General features: G+C 39.7%; 1 protein-coding gene across 1 annotated transcript in view; it reads left to right on the forward strand.

Moving 5' to 3' along the window:
• STK3 (serine/threonine kinase 3) overlaps nt 1–21,190 on the forward strand; it is a 140,283-nt gene that overhangs the window by 14,201 nt on the left and 104,892 nt on the right. Inside the window, exons 5-6 of the mRNA XM_075415805.1 lie at nt 18,749–18,913; nt 19,332–19,499. Coding sequence (XP_075271920.1) covers nt 18,749–18,913; nt 19,332–19,499 — 333 coding nt within the window. The remainder of the gene's footprint in view (nt 1–18,748; nt 18,914–19,331; nt 19,500–21,190) is intronic.

Consider the following 21,190-nt stretch of genomic DNA (forward strand, 5'->3'; position numbering starts at 1 on the left):
AAAGTCTTTATATACAAGTTCATGAGCACTTCAGCTTGATGTTTAGAAATAACTGAATTAAGTAAAGTGGTTGCCAAAGATTTCAATAGTACAAAGAACATAACAGAGCTATGGAAGTTAGAGAAAGGTGACAAGGGTGATCAGAAGTAAATAATACTTCTCTAGAAGGAGATACTAAATGGGTTAGGATACTTCTGTGTTGAGAAGAGGTACCTAGAGGGAGAGACATGGTGGAAGGTTTTGAAAACCACAAGTAGCACAAAGACAGCGAGCAAGATATGGCTATATCTTACTGTTTATTACAGAAGAAGAGATCACTTGTGTTAGTAGATCCAAAGCAAAGATTTTTTTTTTTTTTTTTCTCTCTACGCATGATGATGAAGTCCACTGTATAGTTGTAGAAGATCTTACAGATAAGAGTTTGCTTTCAAAAGGCAATTGAGTAAGATCAGGAAAAAAATTACTGTGGCTGAATGCAAATATTTAATGGCTGGAGCAGGAAATCCATGTGCTTCAGACCTCTGGGAAGGTGGAGAAGACAACTATCATTGTTTGCTTGATGTGTGCTTACTTTCAGACAGGCTACCAGGCTAGATAGAAATTTTGTTCTGCCTTAGGATAGGGGCTGTTTTGATGCAAAGAACAAAAGAAGCAAAGCAAACTCCTCCATTTCTCACTTGCCGTGCCCATGTCTTGCAAGTTTTGGAAGATCTAGGCAGAGATTTTGGGCTTGTGTGAGTTCTCTTGCTCTTTGTGGAACAGTGACCGGATCACCCAGACTGCCGTGTGATGGAAAGCTTGTGACTGTGTTACTAGAATGAGGCTGCTTTAAAGTACTTCAGCATTCTGTTGGTGACCTTATTTTTTTTTTGTTGTTGTTAAATGGAAACAAGAAGTGGTTTCACTGTCCATTTCACAAAAAAAAAAAAAAGGTCCTCCCTTGGAAGTGAGGGAATTGATTCTTATTTTGTCAGAATGTTTATTGAGTAGGCCTAGACACACAGGGTTGTGCGTTCTGTCACTTTTCTAAGTTGTCAAATGAAGACTGGCTGAGCCAAGGAAAAGTTTATTTCCTGCTTTTCCATATGTATGGAAAAGAAACTGAGGAAGAGAGAGTTGAAGTTAAGAGCCCTTACTTTAATGCGTTGGTCATTAGGATCATTGTTTAGACTTGATGATCTTAAAGGTCTTTTTCAACCTAAATTATTCCATGATCATATGAAAATAAGTCATAGGAAAAGGTGGATGTCTCCTCATATTTGGGGAGGAAGCATTATTATGCATTTGCCCATGTTGCTTATTTCTAAAACTAAGAATTTGCTGATCTATTTCTGTATCTTTTGTCTCCCATACTTCTTTAAAAGTTTTGTTGTTTGTCTAGAAAGCAAACAACACTGGGCTGTGCTCTAATGAACCAAAACGGAGGGAAGTGGAATTCAAAGTTAAGGAAATTTCTAGTAGCTGTTGGGGGCCTGTTCATATGAAGGGGTTTTTGGCTTGACAGGAGCAGATTCTTCTCCAAGAGACCCAAGCCACTACTTTGAAGCTGAATTGACCCCTGGGATTCTGCCCTAGAGTATTCTAGCGTGCCACGCAGATCAGCAGCACTAGAGCAAGCTTACAATGCCTGTTACCTCACCTGAGGTGTGGTCTTCACCAGTCCAAGGCAACAAAGCTGTGTATCTAGTTTGATCTGCTTTTCTTAGAGACTGATTTGGGAGGTATGTGTGTCTTACACAGTCAAACTGTGGGTTGCTGCCAGAAAGGGCAGTTGCACTGTTACCTTCCAACATGGATGATGTATTCCTGCCTTTTTTGTGCCTCAGATGCAGTGACTGTGTGGCTGCGGGGTGATCTTGGCTGAGCTTCATGATCTGATGGGAGTACTTTTTCCTCTCTAGCCTGTCCTCCCCACCCCTTTGTGAGCTAACTCAGGACTTACTGTGGCACCACAGTGGCTTAATCTGATGCAAGAGAGCCATTAGAAATGAGCAGTGGGGAAAGGGAAGTTAAAAAAAGGAGTGAGACTGGCTTTTTCAGTGGCAGCTTGTAATAGAATGAGATAATTACAACGTGAAGCAATATTTTAAGTCCTGCTGGCTGCTGTTAACATCAAGGAGTATTGACACATCAGCAACCCTGCCTCTTTACTGATAATTTAGGGTGTACTTGCTAATTCACTGATCACGATTAACTGAGTCATTCTAGTCCTGTCTCTTTTGGGGACCAAATTCAGTTGGCTGTAGCATACCACGTAGTAGCTATACAATGGGTTTATAAGACAAAACCTTCTTATTTGGGACAGTATTGTAAGTGATAATTGTAGCAATGAACTACTGTACAGGTGGTATGCTGTTGGGTCCAGAGATCCTGCATCTTGTATCTAAACTGTGACTTCCTGCATGTACGTTGCCTTATGTGTTCTTATTGATTATCTTCTGCCATGTTTTCTTAGCGAATAAATTACTTTTTCCGGGTGTTTAAGCTCCAGTAATTCAAATGAATAGTGTATCTGAATCTCCAGGTGTTGTATTTTGAATGTCCTCCTGGTTTTGTTTTCTCTGCGTGTTACCATGGGGTTCCAGGGCAGACGTTTATTACCTCTCTGGGCTAAAGGCACTTTGCTTGTAAGAATGTTACTTTGCAGTTTTAAGTAGTCATGTTTCTTGATAATTTCACAGTTAAAATGGTTTTAATTTGTAAGCCTCTGCTGCACTAAAGTGCATGTGATGTGCAGCTGTGAACTGGTTATCTGAGGCCTAATACTTTTCTGCATCTATCACAGTATAACCTCCTCAGTTGAGACCACATGGATTAATTAGTAGCCAGGCAGTCTGTACATAAAGTCTGAAATTCCTTCTGCATGGACTGACTTGTTTAACTGATCTTGGTGGCCAGAAGTTATGGCAATGGGCAAGTCTATCCTGGATATACTGCTGGCCATGTTCTATCAGTAAAGCTTTCCAGGAGGTGAATTGAGGCAGCGGGCTAACCAGCTGTGTTACTGTTCAGAGACTGATCTTTAGGCCAATATTCTTCAAGTACTTTTCTATACAGCCAGACTTAAGGAAGAGGAGGAAAGAAGTTGATCCCAAATGTCGTGGTTGCCTTATTCCATGTCTAGCCTTACAAACCAAGGTAGTCTATGCTAGCTTCTGCAGTGTGACACAAAGATTATTCAGTGCTTGTCAATAAAATCCTTACTGTGGCTCTGAATGATTGACTGTTACATAAACACTGGGTGGCGTTATCTCAAATTTTAGGAATTATTTTTTCTTGGTTCTTTAGAGTGGCATTGTAGGTTCCTTCAAAAATGGGTTGTGGTGTCTGAATCTCAAAATGATAGACATTTTTTGTAACCTTGCGGTAAAACTGTATCCGTCTACTTGGAAAGTAGCTCATAGGAGAAAATTAGTTTTCAGCTCGGGGAGGAGAAAAAGTATTTGTTGTTTGTGTGCCAGAAATAAGATGCATGTTATATGTTGGTTGAGTGTCATAAAAGAAGAGCAGATTAGAGCTATGCTGTTATTCATCTATTTCCAAAATAACTATTTGTATATTACATGCAAGTAGGACTGCCAGAAAAATGTTCAGAAGCTGGAAAGTTTCAGAACTAAGATTCGCCCTGCAGCATCTACTAGTACATGTGCAAGTGTGAAACATTAATTGTCCTCTCCTCTCTAACTCAGTGAGGAATCGCTGTATATGCTGTTAAGATAGTAAATAATCTGAGGTCTGGTGTTTATTTGCAAAATGCTGAAAGAGTTCCTCTGAAGACAGAATTATCTTTCCTCAAACTTTATCTGACCTTTATCTCTGCATTAAAGTAAATACTGTTATTAGCTATTCAGATATTGCTATGAACATCTACATTTCTAAGGACAACTAGCTTGCTGGATGATTTCTGTAGTTTCCCACTTAGATTGCCCTAGGCAGGTGCGTGAAACATTGGGAGATCCATTTTGTGGGCGGCCTTAAAACTGTCGGTAGCCATGTAACGATAAAATGCTTAGCATCATTCAATTCACTGACTTTCTGTTTTTACATTTTGCTTCTTGGAACAAAGCTTACAGAATACTACCTCAGTTCTAATGGCTGTATTTGCTGGGTTTCACAATGTTTATATTTTGCTACTGATCTCTTTCTGCAGTCGGATCACTGCTAAAAGCTGAGAGAGGCTATATAGTATGTTGGGGGGGATAGACTTTTCAGGTTTTTTCTGGTCTGTACAAACTGTCTAGTTGCAGATTCAACAGATCTCCATTCCCTCCCTGTCCTCCTCCAGGTTTCAGAAGGCAAACTTGGGGAGGTTTTAGGAGAATGGCAGAAGTTGCATCCATGGTTTGAAAAGTTACCCATTTTTCAATTTGAGCCACAAAAGATTTTTTTTCAAAGAAAGTTATAATTACATAATGTAGGCAATAGCTTTTTTCCCCCCTTGTGTATAGTTTCCTGTTAATGCCAGTTTGAAGTTGCTGAAACAATAAAATGACCATGTAAACACAGAACATAAAGGAATTTATACTAATGTGTTCGGATCGGAGATAGCTGTTTAAATGAATGTTTAATCAGGGCAGTCCTCTATTGGTACCCCATATACACCTTGCATCACAAAACACTCACAGAATCTTATTCCTGTTATACTGAAAGGTATAACCTAACTGGAGGTTTAACCTTATTGTATTGCCTTATATGTATTTTAATCTACAATAACAGAATATGTGTTTAAATTTAGGATGGATTTATTGCTGTGTATTATTGTGGTGAGGAAAGGGAGGAATTGTGGGAGAACTGCAAGTAAAAGAAAGGTTACTCTGAAATTGGATGCGTATTTTGGAGGTGGTGAGGAAGGAGGTGAACAGTGTGCCACTGTTGGTTGTTTTTTGGTGTTTTTTTTTTTTTATCCCCCCTTTAGATTGTTGAAAATTGCATTGGAATATCCACTCCTTTTCAGACAAGATAAACCTTGCTTTGTCAGCTTGGTACATCACGTGCTCTAGCCCCCACTACTGGAATCTCTCCAGTTTGTCAGCATTTCTTTTATAGTAGCCTGAAACTGGTCACAGCAATCTAGATTTGACTTTACAAGTGCTAAATAAAGGGGACTATTTACTTGACCTGACTTATTGACTGGGCTTTCCTAAGGAAGGAAAGATATGTGATGAGCCTTCCCTACTGTGAGGGTATGTTGATGACTGATATTCAGCTTGTCTACTGGAGCCACCCCTGAATATTTCCTGCAGCAATGCTACCTGCCCAGTTGATCCCCAGCCCACACTGTTCATGGCATGGAGTTCTTCTGTCCAAGGTGTGGGACTTTGCCTTTGTTGAACTTCAAGTTTGTTGTAAACCTAATTCTTCAAGCTTGTTGAGGTCCACAGCTTCCACCCTGTTTCATGTCATCTACAAACATGATGGGGGTGTGTTCTAGCTCACTGTCCAAGTTGCTGATGAAGATGTTGGAGTATTCACCCTAGTATCAACCTCTGAGGAATACCACTTATAGCTGGCTGTTGGTTACATTTTGAACCACCGTTCAGCCCAGCAGTCAAGCCAGTTGTTCTTCCACATCTTTATGATTCCCGAGATTGGCTAAAAAGGTACTGTTGGAGACTGTCAACGGCTAAAAAGGTACTGTTGGAGACTGTCAACAGCCTTTACAAAGTCAACCTAAATGACATCATCAGCTGTCTCTTCATCCTCATAGGAAAGTGTCCAGGTTAATTTGGCATGATTTCCTTCTGGTAAACTTGTGCTGGCTGTTTCAGATCACCTTTTTACCCTTTTGTGTCTAGAAATTAGCTTCTGTGAGGATTTGCTCCATAATATCCTAAGGACTGAGGATAATCTGGCCAGCCTGTAATTCCTCAAATCATTCTTCTTGCCTTTTTTGAAGATGGTGTCACAAGGGGCACCCCCTGATTGCTGTAACTTCTTAAAGCTGATAAGAAGTAGCCTTGAGTTGGCGCTAGCCAGCTCCTTGGCACCTTTGGATACATCTCATTTGCTCCCATGGACTTGTATTTGTCCAATTTACTAGAGTAATTCCTAACTCATTCCACTTTTGATACTAGCCAGAGAGAACTGAGAGCCAGAAAAACTGTGTTAAAGACTGATGCAAAGAAGATGTTTGAGAGACTTCTGCATTGTTTGTCAATAGATGGACCGACCACTTCATTTAGCATCAGGCCAGTATTTTTCTTGTGTGTGTTTTTGGTTTTTTTTTTTTTTTTTTCTGCATAAAGACCAATACAAGCTCTTTTTGCTATTCTCTGTATTGCTGTCTAGTTTTGAACCTACCCTAGCCTTGGTCTTCCTAATTTTGCTCCTTAGTATCCAGGCAATACTTTTTGATTTGTCTTTAGTAATTTGTTCATGCTTCTGTCTGTTATGTGCTTCAGTTTTTGCACTTTAGCTCATCAGGAGTTCCTAGTTCATTCAGGATGGCCTCTTGTACTTGCTTGTTATCTTGCTTGTCAGGAAGGACTGTTTTCGTACTTCGAAGAGGTTGCCCTTGATGCTCAACTAGCTCTTCAAGGTTCCATTGCCCTTTAGGGCAGCATGCCCTGGGATCCCACCTACTATTTCCTTTAATGAGCTGAGGTTTGCTATCTGGAAATCATTTCTGCCATTTGTTTTTGTCACTTCCCTCTGTAACTTAACCTCCAGCATCCTATAGTCACTGCCAAGGTTGCCTCTGCCATCCCTAGTGATTTCTTGCTCTACTCATGAGTAGCTGGTCTAATGGAACACCTTCAGTAGTGGGCCTGTACAGCACTGCAGTAAAAATTATTACTGCTCACTCCTGGATTTTTTTTTTTTGTACCCTGCCATGTTGCCCTCCCAACAGGTATTGAGGTGGTTGACACCACCCCACCCTCCCCTGGCCCTGAGCAATGGCCTACGGTCAGAGGCTTCTACTAGTGCTGGGGATGACTGTCTACTTCACCTTTTTGATTAGGTGGTTTGTAGCACTGCCATGATGGCATCCACCTTTTGGGCTACCCTTCTGATTTTGACCTATGAACTCTAGACAAGTTTAAGTGTTCCATAGCAGAGCTGCATGTTTCTGTAGAGCTCAGCCCTGCCTATCCTTCCTCCTTGTTGCTTGTGAGGAGCCTGTGTGCCCCTCTCGGAGCATGTGAGTTGTGTGAGCTACCCCAATGTGTCTCTAATTCCAGTGACATCATGGCTCTGCAGCTGTGCACAGACTGGCAGTTCTTCTTGTTTGCGTCAGAGGCTGTATACTTGTGTGCACAGGGTTTCAGATGTGCCCATCTGCCCTACTTTCTCTCAAAAGGAGTGAGAAATCAGACAGGGTTCCAGGGGAGGTTATGTGCTTCCCCATTCTCTGTTTCTCTACTTACATGAAATGCTTTGGTTTCTGTTCCCTGGTGAAACTAGTTTAAAGCTCTTCTTACAAGCCTGTTGGCAAAGATACTCTGGACTTCCTTTGTCAAGTATATCCTGTTTCTCCCCAGTAGTCCTCATTCCTCTGAGGATCCTGTGTGTTCATAAAACCACTAATGCTTTGCTGCTGTTAGCAGGCCTGCTGGAAAGTGGTGATCTGCAGGTGCATCTGCTTCTGCTTGAGGCTTTCCTAGTGTCTGGCAGGATCAATACGACCACCACGCTGACCCTTGTTCACTTAATACAGATTATTCAAGGTCTCCCTTGGTGTTGCTGTCAAGGCCAATGCGGATGGTGTGAACAGGTGTGTAGTTTGTGAGCCAAGTGGTGTATTTGCAAATAAGTTTTGTATAATGGTAAAGTTGTTCTTAAACAGTGAAAACCCAAATAAACGCTTGCTTTTTGAAAGGCATGTGGTTGTATTTTTTTTTAAATGAACTGTGATTAGGACTTCCATTAGGTTCTTGACCTTATTCGCCGCACTTTGTCAGAAAAGGGCTTTGAAGAACCAGACTAACTGAATTGGTGCTGATCACAACTGTGTGCAGACATGCATGTTGTGCTACAGAAGTGTAGTTAAGATCTGTTTCCCTGTGTTATCTGTACTTAGTACAGTGCTGCAGAGGCTCGTACTGTTCTGCATTACCTCCAAGGTTGTGCTAAGCATCTGGTTAGCCCATTTAGTACTTCACAGATGTCTTATAGCAAGCTGGAACTTGGTAGTGAAGAATAAGGGCTAAGGAGTCAGATTTCCATATTCTAATCAGTTCTTGATCTCCCTATGTGTACTGATTAGTGCTAGCTAATGTTGAGCATGTGACCATGGGAGATGCTGGAGATTTCCTGAAATAGTTTTCCCGTATGAGCCACTAGATATGTTTTAGATAATATAGCTTAGCAGCAACATGAAGTTAATTTTCAAACTACAGGCAGAAGATTCTGATTTGTTAGCACTGTCTTGAATGATCCAGTATAAAAATGCTAATTTAAGGAGAAGATGGGGTCTGTTGTGTATTATATTCAAGAAACATTACAGAAGTTATGTTACTGGAATTATCACAGAATTAAGTACCAACACTGATCATCACCTGTGCAGTGAATGGTCATTTTATGTTTATTGCAGCATATTTTCCATATGATTTTATGTGCAGCATGTCTTGGGCTCGGTGAGAAGAAAGACATTTCCTGCCTTACTTTTTTCATATGATCCTAGGTCTAAGTTGTTACACTTGACTAAAACTGGTAATTCTCCTATGGTAGTGAGTTCTTACTCCATCCGTTACTGTAATATTGAGGTATTGCCTTAGATATAATATAGGAGGGAGAAGGGATTATCTCCATTAGTTTGAGGCAATTACTAAAAGTCTCAGACCAAACCTTGTCGTCACAAGTAATTTGCATGTCATGATTTGGTGCCTCACTCAAGATATGGATTTTGTTTGAAGAACACTGTCTTCACACAGAGCATGCAGATCTGCTTAAAAACAATGAAGTCTGAAAGGTAATTGCTCTGAAAGTGAAGCTCATAGAAAGTGGCTTCAGGACAGTAGCCTCACTGAAGTTTGTAGCAGGCGGTGGGAACCAGACTCTAACATTGACTTCAGACTAGAGCTGCAACCGTAACAACTCTTTTTCTTTGTGAAGCTTTCTGTCTTAATTCATAAATTATACTTGAAATATTATAAGTGGGAAGAGTACTGTGGTAACTGTCATCTCTTCTCCTCTGCTCATTTGCTCATCTTACCTGCATCTCAGCCTCTTTGTTAGTCTAGTCTTGTCTTCACATAAACGAAGGCGAGGAGAGGTGTGTGATTATGGCAAGATTGGTGATGTTTGAGCTTCATAACTTCTGGTGGAAGAATGATCACAGCATAATGTATTTATTTGCCATGAGAGTGGACTTACCCAGTGCGCTTGACCTAATCAGACTGTTCAGATGCAGTGATCTGGTATTTCCTGGAAACATCAGGCTTAATGTGCATGCATTATTTAGTGTAAAAAAAAAAAAAAAAAAAAAAAAAAAAAGCAGATGGGAATGGACTTAGGCAGTTAAAGCAATACAGCTGACCCAGACCCCTTCAGAGGGGCCCTCAGGAAGGAGAATGACTATAAGCAGAGAACCTGTAGAAGAGTTGTCCCAACAGCTGCACAGATTAGGTAGTGGCTGACAGGCTGTATAAATTCAACCTTAAGTCTCTCTTTTGTGTGGTATCCATAGCCAGTTAGATGTAAATATGTGGATTAGCTGGTCTTCTAACAGATGTGGAACACCTGAATTTGCTGTGATCTGTTTTGCTCCAAATTTTTATTTTGAGGATTGGCTTCATGGTTAATGTTTTTATGTTGGCTGTAGAGTTGTTCACCTGTATCATTCACATTCATTTGAATATATAACTTGCACGTGGTTCTGATGATGAAGGATTTGAAGCTGCTTCATGGCTGACTCATATCTAGAGGGTAGCACCAACCCACCAAAGGGACACAGCATACAGAATTAGAACTAGCCACAGATACCAAGCAGATAAATGTTCCACAGGGTTTTGAGTGAGGATCTTGACACAACTGGAAAACAGAACCAAAGTAGAAAGACGATGACTGTGAAATTATACTAAGATGCAAGGTATAGAGCATGTTATGCTGACAGAAGAATGGTAGTGTATGATTAAAAACTCAGAATAAAATAAATCAACTGTTTTAACGGGAAATAAGATACCCATATGGCTTGATCAGGACTAGTATGGTATAAGAACCCTACATCCAGACCAGGATAACAACACTGACTGTAACATGTTCCTAGTATTAAAATATTAAATAGTTTTGTTTCTTTTTTCTGTACTGTGCGGTTATCAATGGTATTACTTGTATATCAATGTCAAACTACTGTTAGAACTTAACTTGTCATCTACTTAATATCCAACATGCTCATGTGCTGGAACAAGGTGTACTATGGGCTGATTCTGTACTTAGCTGTTTCCTTTGTAAATTGAAAGTCACTTGCAGGGTCACAGGCACTACACTACCTACGTAGTGACTTTTAACCATCCTTATGAGGAGAGCCTATGACAGGGTAAAGAAGGGAGGAGACATAACTAGGAAGTATTTTGACATGGATTTTAAGAGTTTATTTATAGTTTTGTAGCATTTTGTGAATAAATGCATAATTGGAGGAGCTTTGTATCTGGTTTTGTATGCTTTGGTCCCTTGTTGCTTCCAGCAGTTGGTAGGCTCAAAAAGTGTATCTGCCTGATCTATCCCCTAAAATTGCATCAGACTTACATTAGTTTATGTGCAAACTAGTCTCTGTATGATGTGAAGAAGAACTATACTTATGTTTAAAAAAACCCCCACAAACCAAAACACTCTATATATTTCCCAACAGAATGGCTTTTTCGTATCTTGCATATAGGAAGACGTAAGCCATTGATAAACTTAGGTAATCTGTCTTCCAGAGTATGTCCTTTTAATACAAGTTTAGAATGATGGAATGCACTGCAAAATCCAAATGGGGTTAACTGCTATGCTTATCATAGGGGAAAAGATAGAACAGAATTATTTCAGATGGAAGTGACCTACAGCGATCATCTAGTCCAACTGCCTGACCACTTCAGGGCTGACCAAAAGTTAAAGCATGTTGTTGAGGGCATTGTCCAAATGCCTCTTCAACACTGACAGGCTTGGGGCATCGACCACCTCTCTAGGAAGCCTGTTCCAGGGTTTGACTACCCTCTCAATAAAGAAATGCTTCCTAACGTCTAGCCTGAACCTACCCTGGTGCAGCTTTGAACCATTCCAGTGCAGCTTGTCACTGGATACCAGGGAGAAGAGATCAGCAGCTCCCTCTCCACGTCCCCTCCTCAGGAAGCTGCAGGGAGCAATGAGGTTGCCCCTCGGCCTCCTTTTCTCCAAACTAGGCAAACCCAGAGTCCTCAGCCGCTCCTCAGAGGACATTCCTTCCAGCCCTGTCACCAGCTTTGTTGCCCTCCTCTGGATGCATTCAAAGACCTTCACGGCCCTCTTAAATTGTGAGGCCCAGAGCTGCACATAGTGCTCAAGCTGAGGCTGCACCAGTGCTGAATACAGTGGGATAGTCACCTCTCTGAACGGGCTGGCTGTACTGTGTTTGATGCACCTGAGGATTTGGTTTGACTGCTGACTCGTATTGAGCCTGCTGTCAACCAGCACCCCCAGATCCCATTCTGCAGGGCTGCTTTCCACCCACTCCTCTCCCAATTTATACTTGTGCCTGGTGTTGCTCTGTCCCAGGCTCAGAATCTGGCATTTGGACTTGCTCAAATTCATCCTATTAATCATTGCTCAGTGCTCCAGTCTATCTAGATCCCTCTACAAGGCCTCTTGTCTTTCGAGAGAGTGAACATGCTCATCTCACAGTTGGACAACTTGTCCAGAAGGATGCTGTGAGGAGCAGTATCAAAAGCCTTACTAAAATCAAAAAAACGTACATCTGCTGCCTTTCCTCCACCCACTAGATGTGTGACCTTATCATAGAAGGATATCTGATTAGTTAAATATGACTTTTCCTTTGTGAACACATTGACTGTGCCTGATGATTGCATTGTTCTTAAAATGCCTTTCGGTAGTACTCAGTGTGATCGTCTCCATAATTTTTCCAGGAACTGAAGTTAGGCTAACAGGTCTATAGTTTCCTGGGCCTTCCCTCACACCCTTTTTGTAAATTGGAATAGCGTTGGCTAGTTTCTAGTCACTAAGGACCTCGGCCACTAATTTTTCAAGAACTAAAGCCAGGGATTTACCTCCTTAGGAACACATACTTGCCTTTTGTTCAGACAGTCACTAACTTACTGGATATTCCTTAGTAGCTAAATATTTTGGAATGCCTTTATTTTTGGGGTGATATGCAAGCTTTAAATGTAGACTAGTCAACTAAAACAAACAAACCAACCACCCCTGATTTATGCAAATAGACATAAACACACCTAATCCTGCTGTACAGAATAATTCAGTTGTAAATGATACTGATACAGAATCACAGAATGATTGAAGTTGGAAAGGACCTCTGGAGGTCATCTGGTCCAACAACTCTACTCAAGCAGGGCTGTCTAGAGCTGGCTGCCCAGGGCCATGTCCACATAGTTTTTGAATGTCTTCAAGGATGGAGACGACACAACCTTACTTGGCAACCTGTTCCAGGACTTGGTTGCCCTCCTGATGTTCAGAGGGAACCTCCAGTGCTTCAGTGTGTGCGCATTGCCTCTGGTCCTGGCACTGGGCACCACTGAAAAGAGCCTGGCTCGTCCTTTTTGTGCTTTCCCCTCAGGTATTTGTACGCATGAAGAAATTTCTTGTGAAGTTTTGCTTCTCCAGGCTCACCAGTCCTAGCTGTCTTAGCCTCTGATCATAGGAGAGATGCTCCAGCCTCTGAATCATCTGTATGGCCCTTTGTGGGACTGTCTCCGGTATGCCCATGTCTCTCCTGTACTGGGGAGCCCAGAAGTGAGCCCAGCACTCCAGGTGTGGCCTCACCAGAGCTGAGCAGAGGGGAAGGATCACCTCCCTCCGCCTGCTGGTTACACTTTGTGTAATGCAGCCCAGTGTACTGTTTGCCACCTTTGCAATGTACAAAATATTTAAATACTATTATTGTTGTGCAGAAATGTCTGCGAAGAGAATTTTGGTCTACAGAAACAACATAATTAAACTTTTTGTACAACGCTTCGTGCATCTGGTAAGGGAAGAAATAGTGTATGTACGGCTCAGCTGCCATACTGCCATAGTTAAGTAATGGTTGTGGTTATAGAACGTTTTTTTGAGAATTTTGTATTTGTGTAAGTGGTTTCAGTGGTATGCCTAGGTGGTGTATGTTCTGCAAAAAGTTTAAATTGCACATAAAATCAAGAAATGGATAATTTTGAAAGATTTTTTTTTTAGTCTGTTTTTGTGATTGAGTGGTAGTGTTCAGTATGGCAGTATATTATTTTCTGAGAAGGTGATTTTTTCGAGGGAAGGTGAGTATTTTCTTGGCTTTTTGAGTAATGCTGGAAATTCAGTACATCCTTCTAAATATTACGAGGTATTAAAGCTGAACATTTTGTGTATTATTATGCATATACTTGGCCATGTTTAGCAATAATATAATCAGGAATGCCTTTAGTGACTGCGTCACATTCTATAGATGGTGATTATATGTGTGTGTGTATATATATACACACACACATTTTATGAAGCACAAGTGGGTGGCTCTAGGACATCTGGAGTTAGGGTTGATGTGTCTTGGAACATTTGTGGTAGACTAAGCCTGTTCTCCCTTCTTTTTCCCTGTGCTTCCCTATTACTGCTGTTCCTGATAGACATGACATGTTATCTGCTTCCTTCTTATGGGTGGCATTCACTTCTGCGGGCTTTTCTGACCACTGTATGTATTTTGATGTTATTTCAATGCTTCTTACTTTTGTAACATATAACTGTGCTAGAGCTTTCCTTTACTGATGGTTCTTGGTGTATCAGGCTGCAGTACTCAAGAACTCACTTTGTTCTGGTTTGCTGGATTCTCAGTCCTTAGTTTCTTTGTCAGCCTTTTGGTATGGTTGTTCCGCTACCCTCTCCTTTTGAGAGCTGGATTTTGCCATGCAGTGGCAAAAGCACTTCTCCATCTAGAGCTGATCCAAAGATCTCCATGTGGTTTAACTGCTAAATTTTCAAGAGCTAAAGCTAGGGATTTATCTCCTTAGGAACACAACATACTGAAGAGAGACCTTCTCTGCTGAGCCTTCTAAGCACTGTTCTCATAATACTTGTTTTTAGATGAAAGTGGGCAGTAAGTTGTATGTCTGTCTTGCTATATGTTTGTCAGTGCTTGGGGTCGTTTTTTGATGCAAGTTCGGGACTAGCTGCATGGAAGTCTTTGGAGATTCAGGGCATTGTATTGTTTCTGAACTGGAGTGGATTTGGCAAAGCTCTGGCAGAAAGTGTTACACTCAGCATGTCATAAACCATTCATAATACACTATTTGTTAATAGCCAGAGCTTAAATTGCCTGTACTGTTTTAGTGTACTTCACCACAAACTTATTAGCTCACAAATGAGGATTGTTTCTTTCTCCAGATATCCTTCTGACCATACTTCAGTTTATCTTACAGTTGATTTCAAGTCCCTTCTTTCTTGACTCCAGATCAGGTAGATGGTTTTACTCCCTTGGTGCAAAGCCAGGAAAGCCGTTTTGTTTGAGCTGTGTATAACAGGGTTTTCAGTTCTCCTGGCATACAATCCTTTGAAGCAGTGTAGAGTTGGCATAAAGCATCACAAATAAAGGCTTTGAGCAGTGCACCACTGAACAGAAACACTGAACGATCTCGGAGATAAATGATAGGCAAGGAATGCATAATGTGGAGCAGAGGCGATGACTGCTTGCTGTGGAGCATGGAGCTACTGCCACCATCAATTTAATTCTCTGCTTGCATAGGGGAAGGTTTATAAAAGTTACTGGGACTCTTGGAGTGTAGCAACACCTGTACTTATTTGGAACACAACACCACTTTGAGCAGCTCCTACTCTGCTACATCCTGATTGACTATGCCAGGAATTGAATTGGGGAACTGATTTGTTGGAAAAATAATTTGGCAGACAGGTTTATTTTTAGCTAGGATCAGTTCAGTGGAAGGGCTGACACACAGTGGGAATTACTGCTGTAGGTTGCAGTGAAAGGAGGGACTGGAGCTTGGCACTGCTGTTTAAATAAATGTATGTGTAACTGTGCCCTTGGGCTCCACGCCCAGGTTTTATGAGACTGGATAGATGCTGGAATAGGGAAGTGGTTCTGTTTGTTAAATAATTAAAACTTGTTATGAGCAACTCAATTGCAGATAATCTTGCTGACTAATAATTTTTTCCTTTCTCTTGAATCATTCTGTTGGCTTAGAATAGTTATGAGTGGGTTTTTTATTTCTTGCGGGCTTTTTGTGGTGGTTTGTTTTTTTCTTTTTTTTTTTTTTTTTTTTTTGAGAGAGAGGTGCAAATGTGTACCAACACTTCCAAAACAGAAACTGGAAGGAATTGCTATTGCTTAGTTTAATTTCTGTATAGGATTGGAAAAGTAGAGAAAGAGGGGAGAAATGCAACCCAGTATTGCAGCCAAGTTAGAGTATTCATCTTCAGTTTTGCAGTTCTTAGTTCTTATATTAAAGCATTGATGTACGGTAATTGAACAGCATTTCAGTTGCAGGAGTAGTTTCTTTGTATTTCCTTGTGAAATTGCATCACATGGGATGAATTGTGTATGTGTTTGTTTTCTTTTATGCTGGAATAAGTGTTGATCAAAATCTGAGAAATGTTCTCAGGGGGTATGGTACCTCTGAAAGATTCACTCTTACTGTTTCTCAGATAACGCTTGTTCAGGAGCTTATGTGTTCTTACTACGTTCATCTAAAGCAATAAAGACAAACAGCTGTCTTTCTGATAACTTACTCAGTAGTCCATGTAGTTTATGAAGCAGATAAATGAAGTATATCTCAAGGTTTTTTTTTTCACTGTATTATATTTTTTTTGGTAATGAAATGTCTGTCAGCTTGTCAGTCAATACTTGCAGCTTATTGTATTGTTTGTGATAGTATATGAATTCTGTAACATATTGAAGTAGTAAATAAGAAAAGTGTTTTGGGCTACCTTATCTACACCACCTCTATATTTATAACAGGTGTTAAATAGTGGTGGTTTGGTGGTTGTTTTTTTTTTTTTTTTTAAAGCTTTAAAATTGCACTTTGTCTGGTCTGCTTAAAAGAGGAAAAGGACAAGTAAAAGGGTTATCATGGAATTAATTATACAGTGGTTTGGGTTGGAAGGGACCGTAAAGATCATCTCGTTCCAACCTCCCACCATAGACAGGGACCCCTTCCCCTAGACCAGCTCAAAGCCCCATTCAGCCTGGCCTTAAACACTTCCAAGCAGGGGCATCCACAGCTTCTCTGGGCAACCTGTTCCAGTGTTTCACCACCCTCATGGTGAAGAATTTCTTCCTAATATCTAATCATAATCTACCTCCATCAGTTTAAACGCATTACTGCTTGTTCTGTCTCTGCATGCCCTTGTAAAAAGTCCCTCTCCAGCTTTCTTGGAGGCCCCTTCAGGCACTGGAAGGCTGCTGTAAGGTCTCCCCGGAGCCTTCTCTTCTCCAGGCTGAACAGCCCCCACTCTCTCAGCCTGTCTTCATAGGAGAAGTGCTCTTAGTGTTTCCTTTGTGATGCTTTTACAGAGTTCGGTAAATATCCCTGTTGCAAATTTTTTTTTTCCGTACTCTTCAAACTTTCAATTTTGTTTCTTGGTTTGTAGTCAGTTACTTGACTCATTTGAGAGTACTTTTCTGCTCATCCTGACTGAAAAACAGCAAACATGATATGAAAGAGAGCTGGGTATAACTTTGCAAAATGTATTGTTGACTTTAGGAACTCTAAAGTTCTAAAGAACCTCAACTCTTCTACCTTAATTCTCAGAAGTCACTGGAGGCTGTGCTGTTATTAAAGAACAAAAGAAACCTGGTAAAAGTTCAGCAGGGCTGTAGAAGATAGTATTATGCACTGGTAAATGATATGTTTTTTAGAGACCAGAAGACATTAAGAGGCTGCAACTACTTTGAAAGTCATGGGCTGACATGTTGCATTATCTTCACATAGTGATAGTTGTGCTTACTAAAATCTAACTTGTCTTTAAAAATATATTCAGGGCCAGCTGTGCTTAGATTTCTATTAGTTCAGTTGTACAACTTTATAGTGCGATAGTAACATGATGTATTATAGCATAGCTTACGTGGATTATCTACACTTAAAAACTATCAGGAAACCTTTGCATAGACAGCAAACTAATTAACGTTGTTGGTAAATATTTTAAAAATTACAGTATTTGTGGCTGACAATGAAGAGCCGTATATTCAATCAGATTATATTTTCCTGTGAGGATAATATCTAGCAATTGTTGTATAATGCTGGTAATTCAAGAAAAACGCAAAAGTTCAATGAGTGTTCATTCTCTGCATCAGCCAGCAGCAAGAAAAGAAGAATGGTGTAAGAAAAAGCCCATAGCATCTGGTTGGCATCCATTCGCAATTATTGTTGTTATTGTCTACAGTTCAAAGGAACGGGTGATAATAGTTATTGGCACCTTCCATCATGAAAGTACCACCATAAATGTAACCTTAGTTGCCCTTTTTCAGGGCCAAGTAGGGTTTTGGGACAGTCATTGGGGCACATCTGTATGGGTGTAGTTCTACAGCTTAGTGTCAGTACAGAGCACAGGCAGAGTGAGAAATACTAATTTTCAATAATTAGCATTTATTTACATTCCATAGAAAATGAAGGCACTAGCCTTAAAATAAATGGCTTACTTGACAGACTGCAGTGGAATTCTGTGAACTAGTTGGGAACTGTTGGGGTGTTTGTATTTCTGCATCCTGTATTATCTCCCTCAGACAATAAGTAGCAAGATATCCCTGACGAATATATTTTTCACAAGCTTTGTGATAAATGATTATTTGGCTATTTGCTGTACACCTTTATTGTTTGTTTTTTGTTTTGTGTTTTTTTGTTCTTGGGAAGAAGCTCCTAATTCATCCTCTCTAATTTGTAAATTGCCAGCAATAAGAAACTAGTAGCAGTGCAGTTAGGAATAGCTGGTGGACAAAAGCTTGGTACTGCTAGTTGTAGACTTAGCGGGTATTTCATGTGTAGGAATTTGAGAAATAAAGAAAACAGCATTCCTTTCATCTCTTTCCAAATGTAGAACTGCGCTAGTTTGTTGGACAAGCTGTGTAAAGAACTTAAGGGCGTGGAGGTTTAAGGAATAGCTCTAGCCTTCCACAGCAGAGGAAGGGCTATCTCTTTTTCCAGGGAATTATTCTGGTATGTGCCGTCTAGTCTAGTGGTGACCACCATTACCTTTGTTTTGACAAAGGTAATGCGTAACTTGACAATTAATATGTACGATCTTAGTGACAAAGGTGTTAGTTGTATATTGTAGAAACTGCGTGGCAGTTTGTATGAAGGATGTCAACATCGAAAGAGTAGTAACTTGATTGACAGGCAAGAGAATATTGCATATTCTGCCATCTGATCTGCATCAGTCAGCTCCTTCTGTAGTTTTGCAGCTCACTTGCTCTAATTGGACTTTAGACATGTAAGAATCTAGCTTTGTGTATTAAGTTAGTAGATCAGAGTTTTGAATTGTAAATGCTATTGGGCATATTCCTGTGTTAAAATACCTAAGGTACATTGTCTGTATTATTTATAATAATCACTATGAGATGATCATGTTTTAAGTACTTTGAATATGTAGACTTTGTGTGTATGCCTGAAAATGGCTTTATGGTTTTTTGCAGCTAACAGAAGATGAAATTGCAACTATTCTGAAATCTACTCTTAAAGGACTTGAATACTTGCACTTTATGAGAAAAATACATCGAGATATAAAGGCTGGAAACATCCTTCTTAATACTGAGGGCCATGCAAAATTAGCTGATTTTGGTGTGGCTGGCCAGTTAACGGTAAGTACCTGTGGAAAGATAATTTAAAAATACTTTAGTGTGTCTAACCATGTTCTTTTGTCTTTTTCTGCTGCCTTGAGTTTTGTGTCTGAGGAGTGACTAGTGGTAGAGCTAACAGTCTTTATCATGACGAGTATTTAATTTATTACAAGGCTATTTGGGTTTTAGTTGTTTAGTTTTATAACCCAGTGTACTTCAAGTGCCTGATGATCCCACTTTGAACTTTTGTTTGAGGTTTATGATCATTGTCACCTGTTTGGCCTCTGTAGGCTGGTGGGCTGGATCTGTTTGGTCTTAATTGGAAGTCACTAGCATTTGACCTTTGGGTGGCTAGTTTCACTTTTAAATACAGAATTAATATCGAAAGAATCTAAAAATGAACATCTCTGTTTTAATTGCATAAATAATATAATTACAGGATACAATGGCAAAACGTAATACTGTTATAGGAACTCCGTTTTGGATGGCTCCTGAAGTAATACAAGAGATTGGCTATAATTGTGTGGCAGACATCTGGTCCCTTGGTATCACTTCAATAGAAATGGCTGAAGGAAAGCCACCATATGCTGATATACATCCAATGAGGGTAAGTGTGCGTGGTCGTGGTTTTTGTTTTGTGCTGTTTTAAAACACAAAAACCCCCCAAACCTCAAACTCAAAAAACTAGTGCTGTGATCGTAAAACTGTGTGTTTATAGACAAAGATTTTAAGAGTTTTTACTTGCTGTCTTGCTTCCTGTTTACTGCAGTTTGCTTAAGTTTTAACATATCTGTGAGGTTTCAGAATGCTTTTGTCTCTACTTTAGAGAGAACTAAAGCAACAAATGTTTAATTGACTTGAAGGCAATATATAGGGCCTATTTCATACTGTACCTGCACTTGGAGTTCCGTAACCAAGATGTCCTCCTTTGAAAGGGAGTTTTGAAGTAAAGATGAACTAAAGAAGGATTCAGAATTGTCCTATGGAAACACTGTTAATATTAGTAAACCGTGACAGTTTTTATTTATTACTGACTCTTCAAGTCTGTTACTGAATTAACTTACTTTTTGCGAAATAAAATTTAAATAGCATTAGTCACTTCATGAGACGTAGCAGTTATAAAGAAATTACGTGGGGAATTTTTTAGGGAACAATGTTTATCTAGGAATAATAGTTGCCACTGTTAGTCATACTTTTATTTTTTTGAAATGAGCTATAGCACAGCTACAGTGATTGCAGTGAGCATCAATAAAAACTCCGTTCTTGAAGTGTTTCTATCTAAAGCCCATTTGGTATTAATGAGGCACTTTATATTGCTAAAAGCAGACTTTTGCATCTTTGTGATTTGCAGCAAAAATGGCATGCATACTAGATGATTTTATTCAGTTTTCTTTTTCTGGTGCCTCCTATGTCAGGATCTTAATATAAGGAAGTCACTACTATTGGAAGAGAAGGTACTGTACATCCATGATTACTGTAAGGTGATGCATACAGGAGTTGAAATGTATGTAGTGCTGTGGCGTTCTTGATTTTTGTTTGTGTGTGCTTTTTGGAGCAGAGATGTTTCCTGAAGTTTTATGTCAATGTGCAGCTCAGTTAAAGCTAGTGAGTGTTTTGCAATTAGAAACATCGCATAATTTTCCTGCACCCTATTTTTTCTGTGTAATTAACTATTTTTAAATTACTTTTCAAACTCAAAATACTTAGAAGAAAGCTGAGAACAAAATAAGTATCTCTGAAGCTTGTTTTTGGTGGGAATTTAGTGTAAGATGAAATAACATTAAAAAAACATTTTGAAGAGTTGTTAATTAAAAAGTAAATACTTGACCACGCTGAGGTTTTTGGTTGTACTTTTAATGAAAATGTTAATTACATCTGAGTTCATTTTAACAGCACTATATGTAGTTGCACTAGCTGTTGAAAGGTGTAAGGACTACATTGTCATGCATATAAAAATCCTCTCTGATAATAGCTGCTTATAAATCAAAGGTCACTGAGTTTGAAAGTTTGTGAATCCATTTAATTCTTGTAATCAAATGAATGCTATCAAAGGGCAAAGTAATTCAACAGAACAATTCTAGATCATATAGAACATGTGTTCTTGTTAATAAATTACGTTATGGTTTTTAAGGGCTTGTAAGCAGTTACTACTCTTTTGTGTATTTGATACCTACAGGTTTTCTTAATTTTTATTAGTGAGTTGTTACAGTGGTTAACAAGAAATACACAGATTTAAGTTGCAATAGTTTTCCCAGTGTCATTTGATACAACTTCACAGGACTTTTGGACATATGTAGA

The sequence above is a fragment of the Opisthocomus hoazin genome, chromosome 3 (assembly GCF_030867145.1).
Source record: "Opisthocomus hoazin isolate bOpiHoa1 chromosome 3, bOpiHoa1.hap1, whole genome shotgun sequence".
Taxonomy (NCBI): domain Eukaryota; kingdom Metazoa; phylum Chordata; class Aves; order Opisthocomiformes; family Opisthocomidae; genus Opisthocomus; species Opisthocomus hoazin.